This window comes from Triturus cristatus, chromosome 12 (assembly GCF_964204655.1).
Source record: "Triturus cristatus chromosome 12, aTriCri1.1, whole genome shotgun sequence".
NCBI classification, from domain to species: domain Eukaryota; kingdom Metazoa; phylum Chordata; class Amphibia; order Caudata; family Salamandridae; genus Triturus; species Triturus cristatus.
In genome coordinates, this window is record NC_140595.1 from 100262879 (window position 1) to 100286737 (window position 23859).

The following is a 23859-nucleotide window of genomic DNA, read 5'->3' on the forward strand; positions in this document are numbered from 1 at the left end:
GTTCTCTAACTCCATTTTTCCGGGCACCACTGTCACCAACTATAAGAAGTATTGCCCTAGGTTAGTTAAGGTCAGCAGAAACCCTGAACTTGCTGGTGGGCCTTCAGAAAGCGAAGGCTGAAGATGGTGAGGTCAGGGAGTGTGAGGGGTAAAATCTGATGTTGGCTCATCAGGATCAAGAGAAAAGGTGGTAGAAGAGACAAGAAGAACAGGCTCAGGAGGAAAGGAAAGAGAGGGTGAATATTAAGAAAAGAAATAGAAAGGCAGGAAAACAATATATAGAAAGAAAGAAAAAAGAGGTGAAAGAACTGTAGAAAGGATAGCCTTCTAAAAGGAGAAACTTATGATTGAGGCAGAGAAAGATACTTCTGGTAAAGACAGGTCTACCTCCAACTCTGCAGTGATACATGTACAGGTTTCAAAAGAATTTGAGGACATATATGTGGAGGGGAAGAATATTTTGAAATGGATTTGCTGCAGGGGTTCTACTGGAAAGCAGAACTGTGCTTTGGGATAACAGGACGTGAGAATGTAGGGACTGAGGGGCATATTATCAAGCACGGCGTTAAAATTATCGCAGTTTTAGCGGCAGAAAACAGCCGCTAAAACGGCGATAATGGCCTTGATAATATGCCGGTGAGAATTCTAATAGAAGCCCATGTTGACACCAACATGGGTGGAATTCTCTACGGCATATTATCAAGCCCATTATTGCCGCTTTAGCTGCAGTTTTCTGCCGCTAAAGCGGCGATAATTTTAACGCCGTTTCTTGATAATATGCCCCAGTCATTCTACCACGTCAGTAACGTAGGCGCAAACCTGACTAGCTCACAGTGCCTCACCTGAACTATCTTTTGTGATTTTGGCAAACCTAGAACATGAACATCTAGTGCCCAAGAGAACTGTGGAACAGATCACCACCTTTCGTTTCTCACTCATGCATATCCATTGTACACTTCTTTGTGTCTTTTTGTTTACTATGTATTAATTGAAACTATCGTAGTCTATTTTGAAGCGAGTGTGCTGCGATAAGTTAACAAATACAACTGAGCGACATAATCAACATTACTAGCAGGCTGTATACAATGAACAACCCAACCATGGCAACTGATGTATCTCTCTAAGCCTACCCTCACTGTGTCAGCACAGAGATATGCCAGTGATCTCTGTGGTTAACAACGGACCCCATATCTGGTGTATGTAGTTAGGTGGTCTGCATCATAGGTGTAAACTCGATTTCCACAAACCCTGTTCCAGGACCAGTTTCTCTGCTGGAATTCTCCTCTCTGCCCCCCGAGGCAATGAGACACGATTTATATGATAAGAACTACTGTGTTCGAAAACTGCAGCTGTGCTACTGTGTTATGTCTAAAAATGTTAGGAGATGTTGTTGACTGGGCACAAGAAAACAGTGTTTATTAAGGGGTCAGATAGAAACAGGGTGCTGCAAGTGTTTTGGGCAATGACGTGAACGCACCTGGCTTAGTGCCAGGGCCAAAAGCCCAAATGACTTGAAAAAGAGTGCATTTTCAATACCAGAGGGACTGTACAAGTTTATAGTTCAAGCAGGCCAACCTAAGTAACATTTCTGTTTTTAGTAGTTTGTGGAAGGACCACTTGAACACCGCAAGCGATACTGGTCAGGATGCAGGGGGCAACACTATCAAGTGCCAGGTGAGGCAGTCCTCTGTGGTCTACTTTGGGCATTAAGTTAGTGACAGGAATATCCATAGGTTAAATTCCAAGATATAGTCTATGTTGGAAAGGGAGATCCCCTACGACCCTGACCGAGGAGAGAGCCTTTCAGAACTCATACGTTACTATAGGAAATTGTGGTAAACTACAGGACCAAAGTTGTGTCTCTGCCAGCACCGACATTCATAAAACAGCCTAAGAAAGTGATCTAGAGTTTCATAAGGCCTTTGAGGACTTGAAGGCACACTAGGCAATGCAGCACAGTCTTTCAAAAATCAGCTTTAAGGATTCTTTTTCATACAGATAACTTCTTAATTGATGACCGACAATCCTTGAAGTTTAATTGGCACTTGTTGAGTTAGGATCCAGTTCGAAAATAATTCCAGTATCTAGCCTGCAAACTGGATCATAAGAACTCTACGTTGTGTGCTTCTAAGTTTGCATTCAGGCCTTTACAAAGAAAGGTGAGATTATGGCTATACCACAAGTCAAACTACCATAGAACTGTAGCTGATCTTAGTTTTCCATATCACGCTATGCGAAGAGCGTAAGCCAAGGTTAATATATCGACCAGTAGAGGTATAAGCAAAATGCATTCACCGCAGGAGACAGAAAACATGTATAGAGACCGCCCTTTTTGCAAAGTAGACCATAAGAACCCAAGGATGCTGTATGTGGCTGAGAAAATACTTCACAATAGGCCCACCAATGAGAAATGAAAGGAGACTGTATGTGTCTGCGAAGACTGCACAGACCCATAGACACTCTCTTGAAGACGATCCCTGGGATGGAGATGGCTGCAGCCCTGGAGGCTGACATGATTAAAGAGATGATCTCACACCAAGAAGACTGCTCAGAATAATGAACAAAAGAAAAGAGACTACACGCTTCTAATGAGTAATGCACATACTCAACAACGCATCAGTTTCACAGAGGAGTCACAAGTCAAATATGCAGCTCCGACAATGTGTCAATTCCACCTTGATAAATGATCCTGCAGGAGCTTTGTCTTGGAATCTTAGTTCTGCCTTTAACCAGCTATTCCTGTCCTGCCCCAGTCTGTTGGTTCCAGGTCTACTTTTTAAATTGGTTTCTAACCATCGGTTTCTCAGGTTGTATTGTTACTTTTGTTTGCATGCTGAGACTCTCACAAGAGCACCACAACTCCACTCTTCTCTAGGGCAGCCACCTAAGTCCTCAAGCCTCACTAACATGTTTATCCTTTCCCGCTGTTGTTAATGGTACTTAAAGATTTGCTTCTTAAATCCTGTGAAAAAACCAACTGCAATTTTTGTACTTATTGAATTTATTTTTTGCATGGTGCTCTGTTGCCTAAACTAGGCTAGTCTTCAATTTTAACTATTTATCAAACTTTAAACTTGACACAGCCGGTCTTTACATCTTTATTTGCAACTCTTAGCGAGGTCCTCATTTTACTTTCATTGCCTCAATAGAAACAACAATGGAAAAGTCTTCAGTGACTAGAAATTCACAACACAACACAACAAGCACTGACGTATGTCTACTATGCTCCATTAAGGTTGGGTGAGAGAAGGACTTGGGCTCAATGCTGCCAACTATGACGTGACAACTGGGATGCTTCTGGACGCCAACCTTTTCAACCCTTATGTATATGGTAAGAAAGCTCTGTAAGTATTCAATGAAGTGACCACTACAATCCAGAAACTGCACCAGCTCAAAGCACCATACAGAAACTCTTTTTAATATTGCTTAACAAGCAAAATTGTCTTCCTACAACTGGCTGAGTAATAGTGATTGTACCCTGGGGAAAAGATGCTAGTCATCTGTCAAGAATCTTTCTGTATAGGTTTAAGACCACCTCATGTCACCTATTACTTTTATTGATGCTTGACTTTTGATTTTGGACATAAAGGCGCCTGACAAAGCAAAATTATCTCTAACGTAGTAGGTTGCCAAGAAAACACATCCGAGGAACCTCGTTTATCCCTGGCAAAAGTGCTGCCGGTAGCCCAGCACCAATTAGTTTTGCAAATGAGATCCTGTCAAACTTCACAAATGAATCTCAGACAGCACGAGAAGAGACTAAGGACACAGCGCTGTTATTGATGCTCCAAACAGCTTCAAGGCACATGAGCTGGAAGGCTGCCTTGGGCAGAGCAGTTTGCTAAAAGGATTTAGGGATTAATGCAACAATAATAAATTGTAATTACATGCTGCAATTTTTATAATTAATCTTTTTTGCACATACGCTAAGATATGACTTGTGAGCTGCCAACTTTTCAAATCCCAAATTCAACTCTTGACATAGATTAGCGGGGACCAGGTAGAGCCGCCCTCCCCATCCCATTCATACAAGTCTGGGTGGATATTCCACACTGACAGGCCTTCATGACAATCTGACTTCAGGTCTATTTGTTGAATTTCTCAACTCAGAGTCTAAAACATTTTATAATAAAAATGGAAATAAAGGATTTGTTCAGACACGCACCAGTAAAGCAAGTTGTATCAAGCACAGGTAAGAAAGCGTAAAGTTCAGACATACAATGAACGTTGTTGACGCCCTAAAAACATCCTCCCTGTTAAATCCATGGTAATCTCCTCTAGTGGTGTGATGGTTCAGACATCGGGGAGGACACTTGGGTGTGGAAGGAGCGTCAAGCCCACCATTGTCTTATCAGTGTAATAAAACCCAGACACTGGCTGTGTGACTAAGGGGCACATCAGCAAGCTTCTAGCTGGGTAAAACAAACATGCCCTGCCTAGACCTCCACCAAAGTCCTAGTCGACGCCTCATTCCTGGCTATCGCCTGGGTTATGAAATGTTCCCAAATGAAATGAACCATGGCCCAAAGGCAGAAGTAATGGGTGCTAATAGTAATCAGTACAGATAACAATTCTGCACCAATTACAGATGTTTGCCAGCTCTATTTTATTTGAACTAAAGCAGTGCTAACCACCTAGTGATGTCTTCAGTGTGATTTGAGGCAGCAGGAACTTACAGGAGAGCTCGACAAATATCAATTTGCTGCAGATTGTAGAGCAGCTCAGGGCAAAGTTGACTTTACAGAGATGATGGAGACGATCCACCATCAAATATGATCCCATTAAGTTGCAAAGCACCTGTGGAGCCAGGGTCCAGACTCTTGGGTTCCTTTGTACGAAGACTAAGCCAGCCTTTTTTGTCTGATCAGGACATAGTCAGATTGAAATATGGCCAATGTGAAGAGGGTTTGGTTATTGAAGCGCCAATGGAAGGTTGATTTCTTTTAAAGATCTTCTGAATTTGACGTAGTCATTTCACTGTCTCAATTAAAGTGTTAGGCAATTTAAAATTTGCTCTGGGTGAGGATAAATTATACATCAAAATATCCATGCCCGCGTGGCCGTCTTGATGGCTTCCCACTCTTGGGGGGACCTGAGGTTTCTGGTTGGTCAGTAAGGGACACACTATTTTGTGAAGTAGGTCAGTTTGCAAATAATAGGTGGGCTGTGCAGCTTTCTGCTCTTGGCAGTTTTGAGAGATATGTAGGGGCAAGCAGACAGACTGTTGCATTACTTCAGGTGCAATATGCGTAGGGCGAGAATTAGGGTGTGCTCCTGAGAGCAGTGGTGCAACGGCAGAACTTCTTTAAGGAGATCGAGATGGTAGAATTAAGTTTTGGAGACTGTATTCATCTGAAGGGTAGAAACAGTGCAATCGCAATTTGCATGATTTATCAACTAGAATTGGTAGCGGAAAAAGTTCATCGGACCAAGGTAGAGAGAATAGAGCTGGATATACAGGGTCTAGGACTAGGATTTCAGTTTTTTGTCTCTGTTTCGACAGAGCCAACTGCTTTGGATCCAAGGGTGAACCACGGAAAGGCAGTGGGAAAGCTTCGTAAGGTCCCCAGATAATCTTTGAGCCTGATATGAATGTCAGCAGCCCTACATGCCAAGAACAGATGCATACTGGTAAGTAGCATATTCGGTTCGAGGCATGTGGGCTGCTGAATTCATATCTGTGCATAGATTATATAGCAGTCCCTCCATTTAGCGGCGGCTTCCCGTGCCAGCTGCAGAAGTCTGAAAAAGAGTTTTGAGAACAGCCTGTCCTACAGCTACCTGCTGTCTTGAGTGTACATTTACACAGTAGTGCTTGGTAAGTGTATGTATAGTGGACCATGTGGCTGCTCTACATATCTCCTCTAAAGGAATATTTCCCAGGAAAGCCATGGAGGCCCCTAACTTTCGTGTGGAGTGGGCTCTTGGAGGAATTGTTAGTGTGCGCTTAGCTTTTTCATAGAAAATCTGTATACACTTAACGATCCACCTAGCTATTCCTGCTTTGGAAATGGGGTTGCCTTTGTGCTGTGGAGAAAAGGCAACAAACAGTTGATTTGTTTTCCTGAAATTTTGTGTTCTGTCAATATAGTACATGAGAGCTCTTTTGATATCAAGTGTGTTGAGCATTCTCTCTGCTACATTTTCAGGATTAGGATAAAACACTGGCAGTTCTATGGATTAGTTCATATGGAACTGCGAAATTACCTTGGGCATGAAAGTAGGGTTGGTGCGTAGTACGACCCTGTTGGCATGAACCTGTATAAATGGCTCTTGAATGGTTAGTGCCTGAAGTTCACTAACTCTTCTTAGTGAAGTAATGGCAACTAGGAAAGCTACTTTCCACGTTAGAAATTGAATCTCACAGGAGTGTAGAGGTTCACAAGGTGGTCCCATCAGTCTGGTGAAGACCACATTTAGGTTCCAGACTGGTGAAGGAGGGTGTCTTGGAGGAATCACACGTTTGAGGCCCTCCAAGAAAGCTCTGATGGCAGGCACTTTGAACAGTGAGAGGTGCTGCCTGTTCTGAAGGTAAGCTGCCAGTGCGGTTAAATGTATACGGATGGAATTGTATGCTAGATTGCATCGGTATAAGTGTAATAGATAACAGATAATGTTTTGCGTTGATGCATCCAGTGGATTGATGTCATTATTTTTACAATAAATGACAAATCTTTTCCACTTAGCCGCGTAGCAGGCTCTCGTAGTGGGTCTCCGTGCCTCCTTGATGATATTCATACATTATGGAGGCAAGTTTAGGTAGCCAAATTCTAAGATCTCAGGAGCCAGATCGCCAGGTTCAGCAGTTGCGGATCTGGGTGCTGAATCCCGCCATGGCTCTGCGTTAAAAGCCTGGGTGTTAGCCGTAGTCTTTGATGCGGTACCACAGAGAGTTCCAGAAACGTGGTGTACCATGGTTGGCGTGCCCACGTTGGAGCAACCAGGATGAGCGTCATTGAGTGTTGCCTCAGTTTGCGTGCCACCAGCGGTATTAATGGTGCTGGGGGAAAAGCGTACGCAAATCTGCCTGACCAGTTGATCCATATGGCATTGTCCTGCGACTGTGGATGTGGGAACCTGGCGGCAAAATTTTGGCATTTTGCGTTTTCCCTTGTGGCGAATAGGTCTATCTCTGGATGACCCCACCGTTGGAAGTACTGTTGGAGTACTGATGGATGTATCTCCCACTCGTGTATTTGGTGGCTGTGTCTGCTGAGCAGATCCGCCATCTGGTTGTCCTTGCCCGGGAGGTGTTCCGCCATGAGGAAGATGTTCCTCTGAATGGCCCACTTCCACATGCTCTGAGCCAGATGAGACAACTGTGGGGAGTGTGTCCCTCCCTGCTTTTGTATGTAGTACATGGCGGTCATGTTGTCCGTCCGGATCAACACGACTTTGTTGCATAAGTGTACTTTGAATGCCTTCATTGCAAGGAAGATTGCCACGAGTTCCAGAAGGTTGATGTGCATCCTCCTTTGCTGTGTCGTCCATAGTCCCTGCACTGTGTAATTGTGTACATGAGCTCCCCATCCCTGGAGAGACGCGTCCGCCGTCAGTATGATTTGTGGGACAGGCTCTTGGAACGGTCGGCCCTTGCAAAGGTTTTGTGGATTCCACCAATGCAGAGAGTTGTATGCCCGACCGCTCACCAACACTAGGTCCTACAATTGTCCGTGAGCCTGATTCCACTGACGTGCCAAGCACTCCTGAAGCGGGCGCATATGTAACCTCGCGTGCGGGACTATGAAGATGCAGGAGGCCATCATGCCTATCAACTGCATAAACACTCGTGCCGGTAGTGAGTGTTGAGGTTTGAACTTTTTTATGAGCAACTGCATGCTGTTGATCCTCACTGAATTGGGCTGTGCCTTGGCTGCCAGAGTGTCTATGGTCGCGCTTAGGTACTGCTGTAAGTGGGTGGGTTGAAGGTGGGACTTTGGATAATTCAGGGAGAAGCCAAGGCTGTGAAGAAGGTGAATGGTGTGGGTTACGTGGTTGGCACACTGCTGGGCCGACTTTCCCTGGATAAGCCAGTCGTCCAGATAAGGATAGACATGTATGTGCTGTCTCCTTAAGTGCGCCGCCACTGTTGCCAGGCACATGGTGAACACTCTGGGTGCCGTTGTTACTCCGAAAGGGAGGACTTTGAACTGGTAATGTTGATTGAGAACAGTGAACCTGAGATATTTTCTGTGTGATTGATGTATGGGTATATGGAAATACGCATCTTTGAGATCTAGTGTTGCGAGAAAGTCTCCCTGTTTGAGCAACGGCAGCACCTGTTGCAAGGTGAGCATGTGAAAATGCTCTGACAGAATGTAATGGTTTAGAGGTCTTAAATCCAGTATGGGTCTGAGAGACCCGTCCTTTTTGGGGATCAGAAAATACAGTGATTACACTCCTGATCCCTGTTCTTCTGCCGGCACGAGTTCTATGGCTCCTTTTTGGAGCATACTGAGAACTTCCTGGTGGAATAAGTGCAAGTGCTCTGCGGACATAGGACGGTGTCTTGGTGGTATGTTTGGTGGAGTGGATGTGAGCTCCAGACAATAACCGTACTGGACAATGTCTCTCACCCACCTGTCTGTAGTGATGGACTTCCAGACCGGCAGGAACTCCAGGAGTCTCCCCCCGACAGGTGTTACGTGGTCGGGGGGCAGTGACAAGGCGTCACTGTTTGTTGGTGGCGGAGGACCTGGAGCTGTTGTTCCCTCGGCCTCTGCCTTTGACGTTGTTTCCACTGTATCCACCTCTAGTATTCTTATTATAGGTGGTCTGTGAACCTCCTTTAGTGTACTGCGACTGTTGGGAGTTCTGGTTTCTAGATGGTCCTCTGTTGCTAGAGCGACAAAAGGACCCACTCCGAAACTGCTGTGATTGCAGAGCCCCCATTGACTTTGCAGTCTCTGTATCTTTTTTGATCTTTTCTAGGGTGGTGTCAACTTCGGGGCCAAAAAGGGAGTCAGAGTTGACAGGTTGATTATCGTTGTCTGTATCTCTGGTTTGAATCCTGAGATTCTCAACCAAGCATGCCTTCTTAACATGACGCTGGTGTTAATAGCCCTAGCTGCAGTGTCCGCTACGTCAAGAGCGCACTTAATGGAAGCGTTGCTTATGAGCTTCCCTTCTGTAATAAGCGACTCTGCTCCTTCCTTAAACTGATCTGGGAGGTGCTGTAGCAGTGTCTCTAGGGTATCATAATGCGCCCTGTCGTATCGAGCCAGAAGTGCCTGAGTGTTGGCAATTCTCCAGATGTTAGCTGCCTGTGCAGCAACTCTTTTTCCTGAAGTTTCCAAGACCTTAGACTCCTTGTCAGGGGGAGGAGCATCACCCGTTGTCTGTGAATTGGCTCTCTTCCGAGCATTGGACACCACCAACGAGTCCAAAGGCAACTGGACTCTTATGTAGGTAGGGTCCACAGGAGCTGGCCTATATTTTTTGTCAATCCTAGGGTTTAGTACTCTCGCCCTTGTGGTCTCCTTAAAAATGTCATTAGCTGGTTTTAGGACCCCCTTGAGCATGGGCAGTGTCTTAACAGATCTTTCTGAGGTAGAGAAGGTATCCATCAGAAAATCATCCTCAATAGGATCAGTGTGGAGCTGTACATCATGATTTTTAGCTGCTCTCTCAATCAAGGCATTGAAAGCAGCAGTATCCTCAGTAGGAGATGATTTTACCACTTATGCATGTGTGTCTGGAGCAGTATGTGGGTCCCCTGTACCAATATCGTCCACCCAAGGTTGGTTTTGATCTTCAGGGTCAGTGTCCACAGGATAAGTGTGCTCAACATCACCAGCATCCCCTGCATCCACATCAAATTGTGTGGGTGAGAACGACTGAGGCTCCTGGTCATAATATTGAACATGTTCTACCAGAACTGGTGATGTGGTCCTCTTCTTTTTCAATGGAATTTTGTATGGCTCCATTGATTTCTCTGGCAGTATCTTTCTTTTATATATTGAAAGTCTACCAGTCTCCGCGTCGATAAACTGCCTTGGCTCCTCATCTTCCTGAGGTACTTCGACAGCTCTCTGTCCCATTGGCATTCCTGTTGGTGCTTCGACAGGTTTCTTCGGGTCGACCCCTTTTTGCGGCTCGGGACCCTTCTTTGCGTCGAACATCCTCGGTCGTACCGCCGGTGGTAGTCCGAATTTTATGTGCGTCGACGCGATGTGAACTGTGCTGACCGTCTTCGGCTGCGGGGGTGCTTTTGCGCCGAGCATGGAAGCCGTGTCGTGGATGCGGAGTAACGACTCCGACACCTTCTTCTTTAGGAAGGGAGACGGGGTTGTTGATTCGACACGTTCCTTCGATACCCTTTTGGACGTGGCATCTAACCCCGAACCAGACGCCGTGTTCTCGACACGAGGACTGGGATGGGTCGGCCGTCGCGAGTCGCTGTTTTTTTGTGTCGACGATCCTCGGCGCCGATTTTTTCGGGTCGACAACCTTGACCTTGGTCGTCGGCGCCGTCTTCGGCTCGACGTCCCCATGAAATCTCTGGGCGTCGACGGCCTTCTTTTGTGTGTTCGGCTCCGAGGGCTTCGAGACCTTGTTGCCGATGAGAGACTCTTTCACTTTCGGTTTCGAGTTAGGTGCGTGTGCCTTCAGTTTCGATTTCGTTTGATCAAATGATGGCGCTTTCGATACCGATGGCTCTTTAGGGTAGTTCGAAGCCGGGCCTTTATGCGGGGCTGTAGGACGAGAGGAATGATCTTGGGTAAGGCCTTGTGGTGATCCCTCGACCTGAGCCTTATCGAGTGCCTCTCTGGGCCCTGTACCGACATGTGGGCCTAGCCCATCTTCTGAGCCATCCTCCTCGGCCCCAAGGGCCTCCTCGTCGTCTCCTACCTCTTCGACGACACCATCTTCCTGTTCATCTACTATACGCTCGTCTTCGGCATCATAGTCGGATTCTCGCTCCGAAGCCGGATCCGATAGCTCCCCCCGAACTTCAAGGTCCACGACCTCCTCATCTTCTGTCCCGAAGATGTTGTCCGGGTTCGGCGTCGCTTTCTGCGCCTCGAGCCGAGCTGCTCGACGAATGCAAAGGGTCTTCTTCGATCGAAACCTGGAACACGCCATACAGGTGGCTTCGTCGTGGTTTGGAGAGAGGCACTTGTTGCACACCGGGTGCACGTCGAAGCGAGCATACTTAGCGTTGCAGAGAGGGCAACGCTTAAAAGGGCTATTCGATGTCATTGGTTCCATCATTGATGATCTACTCGAGAACGCCCTCGACAAATATACTTGGCGCCGAACGAAAACAATACCGACGAATGTAAAGGCCTAAATACTCAAAGAGCTAAGATTAGGACATCCGAACCCAATGGCGGAAAAAAACAATCTAAGGATGGAGGGGATGCCCATGCGCACTGTAGTCCAGGGGAGGAGCCACCTATCTCGTGATACTTCGAAGACTCTTCCAGGACAACAATGTGCAATCATCCGGACCCAACACTAGGCGGCGATCTATGCACAGATATGAATTCAGCAGCCCACATGCCTCGAACCTAAGATGTCCACAAGGGGGCGGGAGAGGACTTGCAAGCCTTGAATAATGCTGGTGGTAAGGCAGAACCACAGGGACTATTTAGAAGTGGAACACACCCAATTTCACTTTGAGTATACATCTTACCCTAAAGGAAGTGAACCATTACAACACTCCATCTTTGATGCTAACCCAAGTAGACTGTCTTCCAATAAGCCCTTCCTGGTGTATGGAGCCACAGGCAGCTGATAGATCGTGCAATGTTGGCCCCTATGTCAGGACTGGAAACATCATTCTTTCCTCATATTTAGTAAAGCAGACGTAATACCCCTGCAGAGTCTGAAACCTCACAGAGATTCACTTAGGAGACTGTTGGACACCATTCAGGTGGGAGGAAATCTGGCAGATGATAACATCTTCAAACAACCTACAACACAGTGAAGGCTGAGATGGTACTGTAACTGGTCGATTTATGGGGGTCTGCGGTGCGTTTCTTAGGATGGGAGTGATAGCATATTTATAGACTTCGGGGATGATTACACAGCATAAGGGTCCGTTGATTAGAGTGGTGATCATCTGAAATTTGCCGGGAGGTTTATGACTTTAATGTCATCACTTTCCTAAGGAAGAAAGGATTTTTTGAAAGAGACCAAGATAAAGCTTATGCTAGATTTGAAGATAGGCACAGTCTTGCAGAGTGGGCTATCGCAGAGAGGGGGAGTAAGGCTCTATTGTCCGTGAGGTGTTGAAGGCAATGCTATCCCCCACAGTGTCAATTTTATTGTCGAAGACAGAAACAAGATCCTCAAAGAGGTCTGACGAGGATACTGTATATCTAAAGAAGTGCTGGGAGATTGCATCTCCTTATAGGCGCAGAACAGTTTGCTAGGGTTCGAAAATTCAACAAAAGGAGCCTGGAAATATGATTTATTAATCTTCCTCCAGGCCAACTTACATCCTCTGTAGTGAGCAGGATTGTTTTTTTGATCCAGCGTCTTTCTAGCTCTCAGCCATGAGTATTTCTTAGTATTCAAGAAGCAACATTTCAAAGTAGTCATAGATGCCATAGTATCCATGGTCTTGTTAATTTTTAGTAACACAAATGCTATTTTATTATAAGTTATATCAACAGGAGATGCTGCAGATTCCAGGAGCATTTAGATGACTGTATCAGGATTTATTGTCTTCGGGTTTCCTCGTGATGCTAAGTTGAACAATGACAGGCAAATTCTTTGGTCTTCTGTCAATCTAGTTGTTGGTGTCAAATTTGCTTGGAACGTGCTCGGTCCACAATGGCTTATGGATCTCAAAGCTAGAGCTTGTGAGAACAGTAGATGGACTGTGGCCAGCTGCATGACTTGAATCCATAACTAAATGGATAAATCACAGGAATCCCGGTCTTTAATTAGATTATCGGAAATGCAACAAGATGATGGACGGAGTGCTGAAATGACCACTCACCCTCAGTCAAGAGATCTGGGTTTAATCCATCATTATTTTGCTCACTATGCCAGCCCAGTTTGCACCCAGCCATATGGAAATCAGTCTCCATTCTGAGCCCCATGGGAAAAGCCCAGCCGGAACTCCTGGACCGGATACCAGCATCCTAGGACCAGTTTCGGGGTATCACCACTCATCAGCCAGGCTAGCTTGAATCCAGTGGCACAGCGAGCAAGGGACCCATGTCTGGCCATACCTTTGGCCACTTAGGGCAAACATAGCGAACGCAACAAGATGATGGGTGGAGTGCTGAAACTTCTCAACCACTGACCCCCAGTCAAGAGATCTGGGTTAAATCCATCCTTCTTTTGCTCAAGGACCCAGCCATATGCAAATTAGTCTTGACCCTGCTCCTCATGGGAACAGTCCAGCCCGAACTGCCAGGCCAGGTCCTCCCTGGACCAGATACAAGCATCCTAGGACCGTTTTTGGGGTATCACCCCATATCAGCTACAAGAAGATCCGATTAAAAGTTTGCAGCCAGGGCAGTTCGTAGGTGGACAGTAAATGACAGCACAGAAAAGGGAGCAGGCTGGATTAATGACAAACTTGGTACAAAAAAACCTGAATGGGTCGTAGGATGGGACGTGCTTCTCCTTGAGAGATAATAAAGATGAACCAGAGCCATCACACCGCCTCTTTCCAGATATCTGATCTTCAACGCAATGTCATAATTCGGGGAAAGGAGATTGACTACATAAGGTGCAGGAGCATTGTTGAATCAACTTCTGGGCTGGGACAGAATGATGGATGAAGATGTTGCTGCATATTTTGCATTGTTGACCGCACTTTTTAAGGTACTAGGAAGGGAGTGTGACTATGCTGAATCATCCAGAGGTGTAATCATCAGGTGTCTTTAACACTGACACATAAGAGATTTATAACGACAGGGCGCAGCAGCAACATTAGAGGAATGTTTGTTGGAGAGACAAACAACCTCTTACCTTCTGCTCATAAAAACTGCAAATATAACTTGTGTGGAGACCACCGTAAACTGCTATTCTCTAACTGTGTTGAGCTTTACTCTAACGATGCCCAGTACATAAAAGCATACATTTTGAGTGTCTACTGCCTGCACACTGGCATTGTTAATATCCTGGGAGTGATTCCTCAGTAAAGACATTGTATTATTAACATAGTGATCAGACCAGACACAGTAGGAGATAGTAGATAGAGCACCCTTCTGTCGCTGAGCTCGGTTATTGTAGTGATACAGTGAATACACTTTCTCCAAAAGTTCTCCAAATGTAACAGCCCTGTGCTAGCCAAACAGAGAATACAGCCTGGCTACATTTTGCTTCAAATATACTGCTCACATGTTCCTTAATGCTGTGCTTCAGTAAACAAAAAAGTAATGAGCAAAGACTCAAGCCTACTCACTACTGCATGATCCTACTCCATTCTTTAGTGACTTTTATAGACTTATTTATTTCCTGATGGTCTCAAATACAATACTCAGTGTGGGCAGGGTCACTTTTACCATTGAACATGCGTCTCATTCACTTCTTCTTTCTCCTAGGGACAGCTATATTGGTGCTTGTGTGTACCTGTAGATGAAAATGGTTCCGTCAGCAGAAAGGGTCTAAAAAGGCATAGGGATATTGTCGCGAGGGCTTGCTCCCCTGAGAAGTGGCCATGCCTCTTTTCTGAGATGGCCCCCGGCCGAAACCAGAGCTAGACTACGCCTTTGCTCTATTTAATGTGCCTCCCATAGCTGAATGTAAACCATCCCGAGAACATTTGGTGTTTTCCTTATCTAAGGTTTGGAGTCATCTGGATATCAGGCCAATTCCTGTATATGCAAACCAGCCAAAACGCTGTATAAGCTAATAGTTGTAGTGCGCATTCATCTTACCTTAAACTGGCTGAGCCAGTGAGCCATTCCATCGTACATGTCAGAATAGGAAACATTCCAACCCTCAGTACAAGCTGATCAGATAGAGACCTGCACGTGCCAAGGTGAAAATGTTGGCTTTGCTCCAGCACTTCTAAGAACTGAACAATGGAGTGTTATTAGCCTCCCCCAGGAAATGCGCGGACTAGTCAAATGATGAATTATTAAGTTGGATCATTCGTTGTCTGAAATTCAATCACACTCTGAATCACATTTTCAAAGGTAATCCAAGGGTCAGCTTTGTAAAATGTTGATGCCATTGGCTACAAAGGGATATTTGCCAAGCGACTATCACCTGGAAAGGAGATAGAAGATTTCACATTTTACTTTACTTAGAAAAGTTTCTTCTTAAAGTAAGGTACATTATTTATTTATTTAATTTTGGTGTTCTGGTGAGAATTACAAGTCGCCTTCTGGCCTCAGCAAGTCTTGCAGGCAGAAATTGATGTCCGAACTGTTGGAAAATTGGTTTCAACCATAGAGGGTCTCCTATTATTGTGGCACGGCTCCTTTGCAATTTGTCAGTGGCGGCGCTACCATACTGGTTGCCTAGGGGAGTGAAAGCCAATAGCTTAGGCTTCTTGAGAACAAATGTTGCTGGGCACCTCTGTGCAAGACCACAGGCAAGGGGCGCTTTGTGACAGTGGCATCATAAACTACAACAGTTGTTGGCGACCAAGCCCATCCATCATTCCCAGGCCATAACCAGACTTTGATATCTATTTTTGGGGCGTGCCACTCCTTTGATGATATGCTCCTGACAAGAATGCCCTGTAGTTGACATTTTGGAAGTGCATCTTTCATGGTGTGGCTGGCACAGGTAGTTTATATTAATCGCAAATTTCACATAGGAAAACTTGCATAACTTGGCAAACGCATGATAATACTTGTTTTTGGTGTATGCTATATTGCGTGGTGAAACTGTAATCGTCGACTGAGTATGAAAACATGGTGACCACAAACTTTACAGATATTTGTCACACCATGGAGGAGTGGGCTTATGTGGTGGTTCAAAGCACTTGGTTATTAAATTTTATAGATACACTGGCTGAGCTTGGGGGTCTTACCAATTAATGGGTCTTCGATACAAGGTTATCAAGCAACTATCACAGCCTTTATTAAAGTACTGTCTACAATTAATCGGAGGTTAATCCTACATACAATTAAAAGCTACCAAATGAATATAATATTAGGACACATCACATATGACTTTTTAAAATTGTTTTCTTTGAAGTTTTGGGGTGCTCTGTGGTTGACCAGCATTACTTCTGGGTCTAAGGATTGACAACTCCCAAGCAAGGGCTTGAATAAATAAATATCTGGGATTAGATTGAGACAATTTTAATAACCAGGACTTTAAAACAGGTTCCATTAAGCAGCACAGCATCTATAGACTCCCACATCTTGACGATATCATACAGATGTGGTATTTATGATTCGCAAAAATTAGCATAGTTGTCTTTTTCAAGTGAGTTGCTGTTTCCTGGAGAAAAATAAAAAAAGTGACATTCTTCTCAGATCTAAACAGGGCATAAAGTCATCGCAAGTGAAATCGTAGTACTATGCAAGAAACAACCTATAACAGACAATTGAAGAATTATTGTTTTTCTTCTCAGCACTGTGATGGCCCGCGACAATATATGGTTAAGTGAATATATGAACCTACAGGCTGCTGGTGTAGTTGTTGCTTGAGAGGATCTTCGACTACAGACCGTGGCAGAAGAGTTTACCCGGTCCAAGAAACATGATATTCAGGTACCGATGTGGGAAGGAGTGCCTGCCTGCCTTCCTTTTGCTACCATTGACATGAGAGCTCACAGATGACAGCTGGGGGGCTGATGCCTTTGAGCGAGATTAACTTCAACTAAAGGTGAAAGCTAGAGGAGCTGTTACCTTTAAACAATGTGATGTTTTTCTTTTAGGAAGGGTTGGAGTGATTATCTCATATTATCAAAGCTATGAGCACCCCCATGGTTCGCAGTAGAGTGCTTGATTTGTTTGTTTTGTGTGATGTACAATTACAAGTGGTGGCAGGAGTTGTTGTTTCATCTTATGAATGTGATGTGCTCCTACAGATGGCAACTACCACGGTTGATTCCCTGTGATATGACGCCCCACTACAGATTCAGTTGGGGAACAGAAATTGATTTAACTTATCAATGGGATGTATTCTCATACCTGATCACAAACTGTTTATTACTTCGAGTGATATGACGGTCAAAGATAGATGGGGGTTACTGCACTTGTTTGGCCCACGGTTAACCTTTCTGTGCTATTCTTCCTCTGCAGATACTGCCTATGTGTTATCAGTGGGTTGGCCAAGACGCATATCCTGGCAGGCCATAAATGTGAGGTGTAATATGACTGTAACTCATTGTGGCTCAGGGCTCTGCCATTCATCTTCTGAAAAAACTCATTTTCAAAACTATTCTTAAATCCACTCAATAAAAAGGTTACCTGGTTGAACCAAATATTCTTCCAGGATATATGCTCTCCCTCTATACATTAAACCATCCCTTTTATGACCCCACCCACTGCCTATGAACCAGAAGAAGTTCCTGTTACACCATAATTTTGACAGTCTTATCGAAACCCATTTTTTCCTTGATCCAGTACTGCAGGAACCAGCAAGTCTGCTATTCTCCTCCCCCCTAACAAGCTCCTCTTCACTTCAAGAAGTTATCAGCAAAAACAGAGGACACTTCCTGAAAATACATTTTAATACCATTTGTTTTTCAGCTCCCGCTCAATGTGAATAGTGGGTCACAGGTGTGTGCAGTGCACAACAATAATTCGATGATCGCCAAAAAGACTCAATGGCTTTGAATGGTTCTATAGGGAGGCCAAGTGCATTTGGTGACTTTAAACTTAGAACACACCAGTAGAGGCCGAAGCGTCCCTTGAAGTCATCTACCAAGCACAGAGATCCATGTACTTCATTCATGGCGAAGAGGTCATCTGACGTAAGCCACTTAGGCCTTGTAGGGGAGTAGAGGTCCTGTGCATTAGCAATAGGCGTGGTGAGATATGAGATGCGCACCAAGAGCACAGAGCAACACACCTTTCACAACTGGAAACAATCGTACTGTCTGGAGCTTCCTTTGAGACGAACGACCCACACAAGATCCGGCTATAGTGTGGGTGTTGTGCTGCAAGTGGAGCTGGCCAAGCACGCTCAAGAAGAGCTTGACCGAGAAGTCCCATGTTTGCTTTCACAGACTAAACAACGCAGGCACAGTGCCAAAGGGCTGTGTCTCTGGGAACAATATTTGTTTCCAGCTCCCAAACAATGTCTTCAGAAGAGCTCCTCAGCGTTCCTGACGCGCAAGTCTCGTAGCTCCCTCAGGCGAGTCAAGACATTCTGGAGGCGATGCTCACCGTGCTGCACTTGATCCCTGGTCCGCACATTCACGGAGCTGTTTGCCTGCTCTTTCTCGCCGACCACTGGAACAAAGCGCATACAGAAATCAATGCAGAGTTAAAGATAGACATTTAGAGAAAGTTTCACTAAGTAGGTAAGAGTCTCCAGCCAAGCAAAACAAATAATGAGAACAAAAGCTGCACATAGACAAGGACAGCAATCTTATCCATTAGAGGGTGTGTCCCACTGGCTGATATAAAGGTGTGGCAAAAGACTGGAACCTTCCAACCTCAATACCATCATTGCTGAGTTTATTAGACTAATGTAAACCCTGGTGTTAGCCAAGTCCTTGCACGCCCTGTAGAAGATGCATCCAAAGAAATTTAAAAGTCTCCAGCACAGCGAAGGCATGCAAGGGCCGGAGAAAGTGATAGCTACTGTGGCTTCTGATGCTTGCAGTTTAGAAAGTCATTCTGCCATGGCCAATGTTAAAATAGAGGTCAACGTCATCCTGTGTACGTGCAGGAGTATACCATCCTGTGTACATGCAGGAGTACACCAACCTATGTACATGCAGGGGTATACCAACCTATTTACGTGCAGGAGTACACCAACCTGAAGACATGCATCCTTGGTCTTTCCAAAATAAGAGAAATACATCAACAATGTTTCTTTTTTTTACACAAAAATATCAAGTTTCTTAACTGAAACAGTGTTTATCAAGCGCCGCTAGCCTTCAGACTAGAATTCTTTAGGTCATTATTCCCTATCATTGGAATTGAATGGTTTAGTAATGTACAGAAAGAAGTTCCACTGTAGGGGCCTTAAAAAGGCTTGAGGTTTTTTAACTTAATCAATGGCTGGATGGGCGCCAGACCCTCCTCACCAAAGACCGCTTGCGATAATTCTGAACGTAAGCTTTTCCTCAGGAACATGGGAGTGGTACAATATGATAGGGTGCATGTTACTTTATGGAAGATACGAACATAGGAAGATCACAGTTACATACAAGTAATATTTTCTTCTTCCAGCACTAAATAGTTTGCATGAATTTGCATGCTTTACAGACAGGAGCACCAATCAGGCTCTTCTGAAATGGTGATTCTGATAACAAGGTGTACAGCTTTAAAGCACCACATATGTCTCAACCCATATGAACAGCAATGCCTTTCCATGTTGCCCACTCACAGTTACCATATAGACAAGAGTTTGCTGGAAGCTATGATTTATCGTTTCCAGAATGTGTTTACCCATTATGGGGACCAGCTTAGTTTGTTTTGGTAAAAGAAGCTGGCGCAGGCCTTTACATGTCTTAATACTACTTCCTTGGAAAGTGTGTGAACTCTGTGCGCATCCCTTTGCAGCACGAAGGGCGGATCCGCAGCCTGACAAGCTTTTGTTCAATCGATATAATAGCAAAGAGCCTTCTTGACATTCCAACCAGAACCACCTTCCGGATGAGTTACTGGATTGAATTAAAAGAAACTGGGTGTAACACGGGTGGTATACTTTGATGTTTAAGAGAACTTTTGAATAACACTTTGTGGCTCAAACAGAAAACCATGTCAGTCAAAGATAATGAAAGAAATTGCAATTTCCACACTTTAGAAGTCAAATTCTCACCTACATTAAATGGAATACTCTGAAAATAATATTCCAAATTTTAGCTGTGTCTATGTTCTAATGTAAATTTGTAAAGTTTGCAAGGATCATATTCAGTTCTAGCGAAACGGGCTGACGGTCCAACCTGCAGAAAATCCTTAATAGCCGCTTGAGAAGGTCCTTAAGCATGAGCTTCCTTCACTGAAGAAGGTGAATCTGGTTTAATCAGAAAGATATAACAAATAAGAAGAAAGTCTCAACTCTTGCTCAGGTAACAAATAATACAAAACGTGGAAGGACTTCTGCAAACATCACAGGGCAAATAGTTTCCCACTTTTTGCAGGTACCTCGGGGGAGCTTTAGTTAATCTAACACGATCCATGCAGTTGTCCAGTAAATAATAAAGTTTAAATTCTAGGGCTTGAGGAGCTATGTTTCTGAACGCGGTGATCCACGCTTGTGATAATTTACCTTACTCTTTCAGAAATGCTCCATGGGGACATGTATGTAAGGGATTTGTAAAGCGCAGGAATCACCCCCATAGGGGTATCTCCGCGCTATAATAGAGAGGAAGTCAGTCAGACACGGATCAGACCCTGAATAATTCCGTCTTCAGGAGTTTCCTGAAGCGGAAAAGACTGGGGCATTTTGCGCAAGTCCTCCGGCAGGGTGTTCCAGTATTTCGAGGCCAGCCAGGCAACAGTTTTGCCTCCTGTTCGTATTTTCTTAAAGCGAGGGACCACTAACAGCCCTTTACCTTCCGATCTAAGATGACGATTCGGACAATAGACTTTAAACTTGTCTGCCAGGTAGCTAGGGCTCGCACCATATAGTGCTTTATGGGCGAGGCAACAAAGCTTGAAGCTAATTCTTTGGCGGACATGCCATTTCAAATGATGCCAGATGGATCTTGTATGTTTAGAAAATCATGTGATATTGCAACTAGGATCCTTCCATTTGCTAACAATTAGTGGAACGAGAGTTAGATGAGACACTGCACATTAAAACTGTTCAACGACCCCAGCACTAATAATAGCTGTGTCCTACCTAGCTCCTGGTACCTGGTCACAATGTCCAGGCAGTACATATTTTCTCTAATAATGAAAAATGTCCAATAAGGTGTGCCTTGACATGGAAATACTTTACCTTCTTGAACCAAATCCATATTTCTCTTGGGGTACTATCAAATTCCATACTTGGGCAGGGGAAGGGATATGTTTTTGTGTTGTCAGTTTCTTAGATATGCTCAGCTGCTGCCATGTTTGACATTGCCATCAAAAGTTCTTTTGCCTCTCAGAACATTTACATTTTCTGATATTTATGTACTGATCTATTGAGAACTGTTAGGATCCTCATATCTTGCCCATCAATGGAGAGAGGAAATAAGGCGTGTGCTAATCTGACCAATCACACTGCAAAAAAATCGTTGCCGGTGTCGACTGTTCATTGACTGCCCCTAGGTCACTGAGTGTTAAACCTTCCAGAAGTGCGTATGAACTCTACCAGGAAGGCACTGGTTAACACGATTGTTTCCAGATTCCACTCTTGTGACACAGGGTTTAGTTCTTTATCCAGTAATCCCAGGCTTTCTTTACATTGATTGTTAATGAGATGACTTCATCTCGGTGTGTGCCAGGGGGCTCGAGCTCTTTGTTTAGTTTGTGAGGCATGGACTGGCTCTGTAATCAACAATGAGGAACTGTGTGGACAATAGTACATTCTTCTCTCCCTAGCTGTGGAGATGATGTCCTGGGTACCATCAACCATCTACAAAGCTGATGCCATCCTACCTTCGCACTCCCCGCTAAACCTACCTCTGTATTACAAACAGCATCAGAAAACGTCTCCCCTTTAGTTTGGTACACTGATAGTGTTCTGTCTTTATGATGTGCCATTTTTTCCTCAAAAACGTCAACAAATTCTCTCATCTTACCATGCCTTGAACTGTCAACAGCGATCACCTGCCTTACCCCTTAGATACTTTCCCATATTCACATGAACTTAAATGTGGGAATGTGTGTCTTCTCAGAAAACTGCATGGAATAAGTGCAGAATTTGTTAAAAAAAATAAAAAGTGCCAGGGCCCAAAGTTTTGCTCAGAAGTCCTCGGCCGGCACTAGTGAGGGCTTGGGTGATAAATACCAAGGCTGTATAGTCTTGATTCCACGTTATACCTCTTTATTCTATCACCAGACACGCCCTGCTTTGTTTCATCGCCCTTGCAGGTTCCTTTTCATCTCTGCCACAGTTTGCCTGTCTTTCTCTCCCTCCTTTGTTACTTTGGGGTTTTTCTCTCTTGCACTCACTTGAACAAAGTTTGATGAGGAAAGATATGTGCCTATACCCAAAAAAAGCGCTGATGGGCCTCACTTGCAACTACCGGCTTAAATTAAGCACTACACAGAATACATACATCTGAACCACAGTAGAATAGTGCAATGTTGCCTTGAAAGTCTGTGTCATGGTGAACAAATTTCAAATGAACAGTGGTCACAGATCCTGAAGTTGTTTCTGAATTATAACAGTTTTGAAAACACTGTTCAATTATCTTATAATATAGACAGCGATTATAGGACCAAGCTTTGCAGATGTTCAGCTCTTTGCTTTAAAATGCTCATCCTGCACACACATATACAGGAATTTTCAAGAAGGCTCTTAGGTATTCCCTGGTGTAGCACTCATTAGCATGCCCTGGAATTGCATTATTTGCAGCGAAAGAGGAAGGAACTACATGCTCAGTGCCAGCAAATGGGAAATTGGGACTGCCCTATTGCTGGAAGGACTGCCCTGCTACCTGAGGAAAGAAGACTGGAACTGTTTCTTGAACCCAGGAGCACCAGAGAGACTCCAAGGGCGATATGGCTGGTCTCCTGTGTGAGTTACAGAGAGACAACTAGCTACAGAGACCCTGCAACCTACCTGCCTGCTGCTGCTGGTCCCTGTTAGGGTCCTAGCCCCAAGCGGTGCACCCCCAGGTCCTTGGAGCCAGGACCTCCTTGCAAGCCGAACAGCCAAGTTGCATCGCTGGTGTGACTGAATTCACTGCAGCTCTCGCTTCGTTCTTCTCTGCAGCAGCAAATCCCTTTCAGTGGGACATCTCAATTACTGTATCTGGTCTTGTGGAGCCCTCTTTGACTAAAGCCTGCATCCTTGTCCTGCTGGTTCCAGAAAAAACTCTAAATCTGAAGAGAGAAATCTTCGGGCTCGATGGCAACCAGCACCCCACTGACCACCATGATGTCCTCGGCTTGAAAATCCAGCTTTTCCAACTCTGAGCTTTTCCTGCCATCGTTGACGGTGCTACCGAGCCTACGTCCAGCGCTTTTCAGTTATCAAGGACCTCCTCCCTGGTACAGCCTGCTTCATGGCCCTGCTGAGGACACTACCTTCTGCAGGAAATCTTCAAAATTTCTACTAAGACCGAAGGTAAATCCCGACATGGGAAAACCTGGCAACTGACCCAACCTGGGCTCCATCACGGTTGGCCTTAACTTGTGACTTTGTCTGTGTCTCGCAAGACCAGATACCCACAGTTGGCATTTGTTCTTTTTGGTACTATTTTTCACAAAAAACGTTGATACTGATTGAATTCAATTAGTTTTGTGTCATTTTATTCGTTAACATTTTCTCAATTTTTCTAAATTGGTTTGGGATTTTTAATTGTTTTGTGTTTTCATTTTAAAACTGTTTGAGTGCTCCATACATACCTTACACATTGCCCTTAGGTTTCGCCTCACTGCTTCTGTGCCAAGTTACCAGAGGGTTAAGCACAGGTTAATTTAGTGAATTACTATGGTTCACTCTGACAGGGATTGTGTTTATTATTTGAGTAGGGCTTCCACCCCCCTCAACTAATGGCCAAATTTATTACAATATCTAAAAGGTCTCCGAGAATCAGTTACTTGTTTTTATAAATCTTACCTATCTAATACATCTAATTGTTAACTGTTTAATCCTGTCCGGAACCTTCTTTTATATTGAATTTTATTTTCTATGTAGGGACCTCAACTG

General features: G+C 44.6%; 1 protein-coding gene and 1 long non-coding RNA gene across 3 annotated transcripts in view; one reads left to right on the top strand and one right to left on the bottom strand.

Annotated features, from left to right (window-relative positions):
• Positions 1 to 23859, top strand: part of LOC146772730 (uncharacterized) — a 463041-nt gene that overhangs the window by 384364 nt on the left and 54818 nt on the right. For both annotated transcript variants that reach the window (XR_014972210.1, XR_014972209.1), the window contains exons 3-4: positions 3150 to 3331; positions 16502 to 16640. This is a non-coding gene — a long non-coding RNA (uncharacterized LOC146772730). The remainder of the gene's footprint in view (positions 1 to 3149; positions 3332 to 16501; positions 16641 to 23859) is intronic.
• The window catches only part of TARS2 (threonyl-tRNA synthetase 2, mitochondrial), a 171321-nt gene continuing 165049 nt past the window's right edge, over positions 17588 to 23859 (bottom strand). The window contains exon 19 of the mRNA XM_085638536.1: positions 17588 to 18329. Within this exon, the coding sequence (XP_085494662.1) occupies positions 18181 to 18329 (149 nt within the window). The 3' untranslated portion in view covers positions 17588 to 18180. The remainder of the gene's footprint in view (positions 18330 to 23859) is intronic.